General features: G+C 35.9%; 1 protein-coding gene across 2 annotated transcripts; it reads left to right on the forward strand.

The window, feature by feature from the left end:
* Positions 1 to 4,342: 4,342 nt before the first annotated feature.
* LOC106637124 (protein-L-isoaspartate O-methyltransferase domain-containing protein 2) lies at positions 4,343 to 7,711 on the forward strand. Of its 2 annotated transcripts, none has more exons than XM_014349788.2 (6): positions 4,343 to 4,567; positions 5,126 to 5,518; positions 5,699 to 5,833; positions 5,947 to 6,195; positions 6,352 to 6,990; positions 7,069 to 7,711. In XM_014349788.2, the coding sequence occupies exons 2-6, from the start codon at positions 5,212 to 5,214 to the stop codon at positions 7,563 to 7,565; spliced, it is 1,827 nt and encodes a 608-aa protein (XP_014205274.2). In that variant the 5' UTR covers positions 4,343 to 4,567; positions 5,126 to 5,211; the 3' UTR covers positions 7,566 to 7,711. The 2 variants fall into 2 exon arrangements, with proteins under 2 accessions (XP_014205274.2, XP_089451982.1); XM_089595856.1 differs by having other exon boundaries at positions 5,185 to 5,518.
* The last annotated feature ends 274 nt before the right edge of the window (positions 7,712 to 7,985 follow it).

A 7,985-nucleotide genomic window follows, 5' to 3' on the forward strand; every position in this document is an offset into this window, starting at 1 on the left:
GTATTGGTATTTTTACGTGCGTGTACATGCGCGCGCGTGTCACTGATTTCTGAATAACCCGAATGCGCATGCGTCAAAGCTGAGCCAGAAATGGAGAAATAAGAGAAAACTATGAAAAGCACGAAACTGGCGGATAAGTGGGCGGAGCGCGGTAAGCCCGGGATTAAGCAAACCTAACGAAAGAGATGGGAAGCATGGAAGAATGAGAGAAAACTGCATGGTAAAACTTTTATTAGTCAGAGTACTTACACAAAAGGAAAAAATGAAAGCGGATGAGTCATTGTATATTACACCTAAGATGTTGTACATACACCGACACGCGCACAAAAACGATGGCTTATTTTAATACTACCTGCATTTTGCCGCATGTACCACTCTAAGACTATTATTATACATGTATATATTACTCGTACAAATACTAATGTAGAAAACTTATGTAAAATAATACATGCCTGTAAATTAATCTTTATGCCAATAAAAACACAATTACTATTATTCGTGTATTATCTGTGTGCGTCGAGAGCGACAGAAATGACAGAAATGGGTTTGGCTGCTTTTCATCCTTTTTCATTCCCAGATCTTGGTACTTTCTCATTCCCGAGAAACTTTTAATCTGTGTTATTTATATTGCTTCTGATGTCAAAGTTTTCTGATAAAATATGTATATTGTACCTACATATTGTTGGCTGAACAATTTGAGAAGGAGATGAATATTATGAGGGAGTGAGTCGAGGCTTCATATGTTGATTGCTACTCTTTTTGTTATATGAAACTCAAATGTAGAAGCTAGAGTCGATGATACGAATCATATGCTCTACGTTAAACTATATATCTTGAACTTGATTAAATTCATGAAACAACAAAAAGAATCCTTTATGCACAAAACACATGGTTGTAGAATCTGTCTAGCCCCTTTCTTCTTTTGTTATTTTGTTATAATAGAAGACATTTTATATACAGAAGACAAGTGCCACTACTTACGCTCTTATCAGTGATACGATAAAAATTAAACAGTCTAAAAATTGTCAAAATGTTAATCGTATATTATCTTTGCTAAGCTTTCTTTATTTTCCCCGAAAATGGCAGAGCCAATCAGAGACTTTCAGACGCTTCAGCCAGTCCGATTCGGGCTATCGGGCTTCGACGTTTTTTTTGTTCAGGCAATCGCGTGATCGGGAGTTATCGTTGGCCCTCACTCTTGTACGTAAAATCGACCTCCTGTATATTAATTGGACTTTTGGAAGTAGATTTTCAAGTAACACAAGCTGTAAGCTTGCCGCAAACAGCACGAACAGTGTTAACTTTTTGTTTTCCATGTACAGAATTTGTTGCGGCTGGTTTATAATTAATAAAATGGCTCTACTGTGAGTGGTAATAATTTATTTGATCAGCGCCATCTAGCGTTGTGGATTTCTGAACTAAAAAGTAGCCCTAAAATTCTCAAGGAGAGTTTTAGGCATTTTTGGCTCTAGAGCCATTTAGTCAATTATAAACCAGCCGCAATTACTCTCATAGATACAAAATAAAAGTTGACTTTGTCTGCTTTATTAGCGGCAAGTTTACAATTTATCTTTTACCCAAAAGTATAAATATAAAATAATCAGTATTCAGGTAAAAGATAAATTGCAAACTTGCCGCAAATAGCACAAACAACGTTAACTTTTTATTTTGTATCTATTGCAGGAGTGGCGGCTGGTTTACATTTTATCTTTTATCCAAATGTCGACTTTCTATATATTTATGCTTTTGGGTAACAGATAAATTACAAAGTTGCCGCAAACAGAACATCCATCGTCAATTTTTTATTTTGTACTTACAAAATTGATTGCGGCTGGTTTATAATTGATTAAATGACACTACTGTAATAAGTAGCAATAATTATTTGGATCAGCGCCATCTAGCGGTCTTTATTTTTTGGCCAAAAGTGGCTCCTAAAATTCTCAGTCAGAGCATTCAGGATTAGAGCAATTAGGTCAATTATAAACCAGCCGCAACTCATGACAAAGCTATAAAATGAAAAAATAATTATACGTGTGTTTTTGGCGGCAAGTTAACAATCTATTTTTTACCAAAAAATTGACCTCTTATATATTTATACTTTTGAAGATAAATTTTTGAGTAAAAGATAATTTGTTAACTTGCCGCCAAAAACACATGTATGCTTATTTTTTTATTTTATAGCTACAATATGAGTTGCGGCTGGTTTATAATAAGTTAAGTATCTCTAAGCGCTAAAGCTCTCCTTCAGAATTCTAGGGCCACTTTTTAATTCAGAAATTCGCAACGCTAGACAGCGCTGATCAAAAAAATTATTGCTACTTACTACAGTGGTGTCATAAAATTGATTATAAACCAGCCGCAGTTAATTTTGATAATATAAAATAAAAAAGTTTACTGTATTTGTATTATTTGCGGCATGTTTGCAATTGATCTTTTACCTTAAAGTATAAATATGTGGGAGGTCGATATTCGGGTGGAAGATAAATTACAGAGTTGCCGCAAATAGCACATCTACTGTTAACTTTTTATTTTGTACATAAAAAATTAATTGCGGTTGGTTTATAATTAATTTTATGGCACTACTGTAATAAGTAGCAATAATTATTTGGATCAGCGCCATCTAGCGTTGCGAATTTCTGAACTAAAAAGTGGCCCTAGAATTCTGAAGGAGAGCTTTAGCGCTTAGAGACACTTAGCTTATTATAAACCAGCCGCAACTCATTTTGTAGCTATAAAATGTAAAAATAATCATACATGTGTCTTTGGCGGCAAGCTTACAATTTCTTTTACTGAAAAATATATCTTCAAAAGTATAAATACATGGGAGGTCAATTTTTTGGTAAAAAATAGATTGTTAACTTGCCGCCAAAAACACACGTATAATTATTTTTTCATTTTATAGCTTTGTCATGAGTTGCGGCTGGTTTATGATTAATTTAATTGCTCTAATCCTGAATGCTCTGATTGAGAATTTTAGGAGCCACTTTTGGCCAAAAAATAAAGCCCGCTAGATGGCGCTGATCCAAATAATTATTGCTACTTATTACAGTAGTCCCATAAAATTAATTATAAACCAGCCGCAATTAATTTGGTATATACAAAATAAAAAATTAACAGTAGATGTGCTATTTGCGGCAACTCTGTAATTCATCTTTTACCCGAATATCGACCTCCCACATATTTATACTTTAAGATAAAAGATCAATTGCAAACATGCCGCAAATAAAACAAATAACGTTAACTTTTTTATTTTATACTAACAAAATTAATTGCGGCTGGCTTATAATTAATTTTATGACACTACGGTAGTAGGTAGCAATAATTTGTTTAAACAGCGCCATCTAGCGTTGCGAATTTCTGAACTAAAAAGTGGCCCTAGAATTCTGAAGGAGAGCTTTAGCGCTTAGAGACACTTAACTAATTATAAACCAGCCGCAACTCATTTTGTAGCTATAAAATGTAAAAATAATCCTACATGTGTTTTTGGCGGCAAGCTTACAATCTCTTTTACTGAAAAATATATCTTCAAAAGTATAAATACATGGGAGGTCAATTTTTTGGTAAAAAATAGATTGTTTACTTGCCGTCAAAAACACACGTATAATTATTTTTTTATTTTATAGCTTTGTTATGAGTTGCGGCTGGTTTATAGTTGACCTAATTGCTCTAATCCTGAATGCTCTGATTGAGAATTTTAGGAGCCACTTTTGGCCAAAGAATAAAGACCGCTAGATGGCGCTGATCAAATAAATTATTACCACTGTCAGTAGAGCCATTTTATTTATTATAAACCAGCCGCAACAAATTCTGTACATGAAAAACAAAAAGTTAACACTGTTTGTGCTGTTTGCGGCAAGTTTACAGTTTTTAAAAGTATAAATATATAGGAGGTCGATTTTCGGGTAAAAGACAAATTGTAAATGTATAAACTCGCTGCAAATAGCCTATAGTAACTTGTACCAGTGAAATACCCTAGCCTAGTAATTTTTACTAGTGCATTTCTAAAAAAAGAAACATATTACTTTTTTAGTTTGGAATCAGTCTCGCTATATGGATCATTGTTTCTATTATATGTTCAACGAGGTCCCTGCAATGCCCTGCATATTGAAGGATGATTACTTATGGATATTATCAACGATTCCGCAACTTATTGTCGATCGTCGGTACAGCAGTTCGCCTGATAGCCCGCGAGGTAAATGATGCCACAGAGAGATGTGAATATGCGATGCTGATTTGCTGAATGTCAATGTATAAACATGCGCAGGCAAGCACATGTTTGACATGTTACATGTGTGTAGGGAATGTTTACTAGTTCCAAAATACAAACATAGAAGAGGACTATCAGAGAGGGAGAGAGGAAGAGGAGAAAGTTGCTGCTCTCCAAAAAACAGAGTGTGAAACCTTCAGTCAGATATTATATATACTTAATAAGTATTAGCTTTGCACATTTTGCAGGCTTGTGAACTTGTGAAGTGGCAACTGTTGAAATGTCATTTGGATAAGCACGCACATATAAGAATATTGCCCTCTGTTCATTAAGAGTGTGTCGTCGATGTTTAAATAAAAGGTAATACCTTACAACACCATACTTCTTTCTCGCGATTAAATAATAGTACATATTAAGTATTACGTAGTGTCTATGTAATGTATTTTATTACGACGGGAGTCCATCTTTTAATGTACCTACTTGGAAGAATAGATACCTATAAGTATATACGTTTAACGTTCCAACTAGGCAGTTTCTTTTTGTACGTCTTATTTTTCCTTCAATGTCCTACTTATTTATTTTTGACACCCTTACTGAGGGCTCAATTGTTGACACAGCATAAATCTATATTTAAAATCAGTTTTCACAGTTTTATTTGCGTATGTAACAATCGTATGTTTACGTGTTAGCGTTGTGTCAACATGTCATGCACGTTTTGTTACGTATTATGACAACACCTATGCGATTTTCTTAAAACGTGAGCAAATTGGGAACCTCGAATCTTTTTATTTGAGAAGTGTCATTTCCGATCTATATAACTTCTAGAGTTAGTCTCACAAAGGCTTTGTGTCACTTGCCCTTTTTTTTTAAGGTCAAAACAATTTTCTTAGTTATAATTAATAATCAAATTTTTAACAGCTGCTCCAGTGATAAAATGCCACCAAGAGTATTGTGATTGATCAAGTTGTATCATTTAGTTGGATAACTGACAGCTGACATTCAAAATGGGAAATGCATTTAGTAATGGTCAAGACAATGATGAATTAGTGGACAATCTTGTAGAGGGTGGTTACATCAGGACCAAAAAAGTCCAGCAGGTCTTCCGTGCTATAGACAGAGGTGATTATTTCCTATCGAGTCACAGAGATGATGCCTACAAAGACTTTGCGTGGAAGCATGGCAACATACACTTGTCAGCTCCATGTATTTATTGCGAAGTTATGGAAGAGCTGTCTTTACAGCCTGGTCTAAGTTTTTTAAATCTTGGTTCAGGAACTGGTTATTTCAGCACAATGGCTGGTTTGTTGCTAAGTAAGTATATAAATGCACTATAATACATATAAAAGACGTAAAGAGTATTTATTTCTATAAAATATTTTTCGCTAATTTTTATCCATTTAATGATCTAATTGAATGCACTGTTTATTTAATAACAGCAGTTTTGATAGCTCTGCAAACAAAATGTAACTCATTAATATCTTATATTTTCAGCCCAAAATGGTATTAATCATGGTATTGAATTGCACGAAGATTGTATTAAATATGCTTATGATAGGCTTGAAGAGTTTAAACAAAAATCTCTAGCCATGGATGAATTTGATTTCTGTGAACCAATTTTTATTCAAGGTAAGTTGCAAAACATAAAGAATTGCAATAAAATTGTTTCATATATATTCTATTGAACAAAATGTCTTAACTTTATCACAAGAATTTCATACATTTACTTTGTCTTTTCACAGGAAATTGCTTAAATGTCACACATCCTAGAAGATATGACAGAGTTTACTGTGGTGCAACTTGTCCAGAGTCTCATGAGGCTATGATTAAGGAGTTTGTGAAAGTCGGTGGCATTCTAGTCATGCCCTACAATGATTTTTTAGTAAAAACTAAAAGAATAGATGAAAACACTTGGGAGCAAGTTTCCTTACTGCCAGTATCATTTGCCACTTTAGTTGTACCAACGACCAATGAAGTTGCCTGCCAATTACGTAAGCTAATTAAAATTTTTTATCGTTATCCGGGTACAATTCATCTCTACATGATGAACAGTATGTTGAATCCAAATTTTTTCTTCACAACATTTTATAAGGTTGAATGGTTTACCTATATTGAAATATAAAAATTGAATCGTGATCTCTTTGCAGCCGACTGTGATCCACTTTCGCTACAAGAACTCTGCCGCGGTAAAATCCGACGGAGGTTGCGGCAAAACATCTGGCGCGAGCACGCAGATCTCGAAACCAGCAAACCCATAGCTCTGGAACGCAGACCGTCCCCGCCCAATCATGCCCTACGCCAATTCATCATACCGATCACCGAGGAATCGGACGACGACATGCCATCGGACGAAGACGAAGAATCGCGCGTCCACCGCACCCAGCTACTCCTAAACATTAATGGTCCGCCTGGCGAGAATTTCCGTACGACCCTTCAGCTTATGCGCGCCGTGATACAGCCTAATCGAAGAAATACAGCTGCTCGAAATACCAGTGCCGTTGAGTCTGACGAGCGTCCTGAATCCGAGGAAAGGCCTCGCTCTCCAGTCGATGCAGATGAACGCAAAACTGACCAGCCAACTGACAGCTCGACGCAGAATCAAGACGTTATAGACTGGCGGGAGAATGAAGAGTCGCCAAGTACCGAGAACACAAATACGAATTTTAGCAGCGAGCACGAAAGACAGGACTCGGAGAGTAGCTCTGACTTGGCATGTGACAAGTCGCACTCGGAAAGCCAAAACACCGATGACATTGATAAGAAGGAAAACAAGCCACCTGCTAATGGTCTGTAGTCTCTCTATATTATCATTGAAATTTCATAAATGATAAATAATTTATATGGCTTTGCGTTGCATTTTGCAGATCTATTGGCGTATTCGAATATGAGTGAGAGCGACAGTGAGCCGGAGAACGAAAGCGAAGCTGATACTGGTCGTCGCTCACTGCTCATTGAGAAGCGTAAAAAGGCTAGTCACAAGGAAACGTCCGACAGCGGCATAGTCGAGGACGCCTGTGCTACGGGTAACGATGACGGCAGCATCAGCTCGGATTCTGATTATGCCAACGGCACTCCGGTTAAGCACAAACGTAGCAGCAGTAGTGGCAACAGCAGCTGCAGCGCTGTGTCCTCTGGTAGTAACAACAATAGCAGCCGTAGTGATAACAACAACAGTAACGGTAGTGAGCCCAGACGTAAGCGAAGGCCGAGCAGGCTTGGTCTCAGAGACACAGAATCTCCCAACAGAACTGGACATTACGTTGACACCAATGCTTTCTTTTCGTACATGAAGATGAAGATACATTTACTACCACTGCCCTATGCCCTCAAGATGTATATAAACTACAATCGAACCTTGTAATTATTTAATTTCGACTATCATTTTCCCCATCGAGTTGTTTCATAGTTCCTCCGTACATAGGAATTAGCGACATTATATGGTGAAATAAATATGGGCATGCGCTGCGAAAATCAAAATAAGATGACACGCATCGAATTTTCGTCAGTGCCTTAAAAAAAAAAAAAAAAAAAAAAAAATATTTTTTGGCGGGAATCTTCATAAAAAAAAAAAAAATCTTTTAAAATTTGGAAAAGTGACCTAATTATAGAAAGGAAATGTCTAAAATTATTTTTTATAAAATTAAAATTATCCGTTCTTTGAGAATATTACTCTAAAAGTAACTAAAGGTTAACTTTTACAACTATTATTTATGTCAGGAGATGAGATTTTCTGATGGATTTAAGTAAATTGTTAAGTTATAAATATTCTATTGATTCCAGC

The sequence above is a fragment of the Copidosoma floridanum genome, unplaced genomic scaffold (genome assembly GCF_036245765.1).
Source record: "Copidosoma floridanum isolate Cflo_tuat_1 unplaced genomic scaffold, Cflo_Japanese_pri ptg000029l, whole genome shotgun sequence".
In the NCBI taxonomy this organism is placed as follows: Eukaryota; Metazoa; Arthropoda; class Insecta; order Hymenoptera; family Encyrtidae; genus Copidosoma; species Copidosoma floridanum.

Coding starts and splice junctions, on each gene's coding strand:
- LOC106637124 (XM_014349788.2), top strand. CDS start 5,212: ATGGGAAATGCATTTAGTAATGGTCAAGACAATGATGAATTAGTGGAC. Junction 5,834..5,946: donor TGAACCAATTTTTATTCAAG/GTAAGTTGCAAA, acceptor GTCTTTTCACAG/GAAATTGCTTAAATGTCACA. Junction 6,991..7,068: donor AAACAAGCCACCTGCTAATG/GTCTGTAGTCTC, acceptor TGCATTTTGCAG/ATCTATTGGCGTATTCGAAT.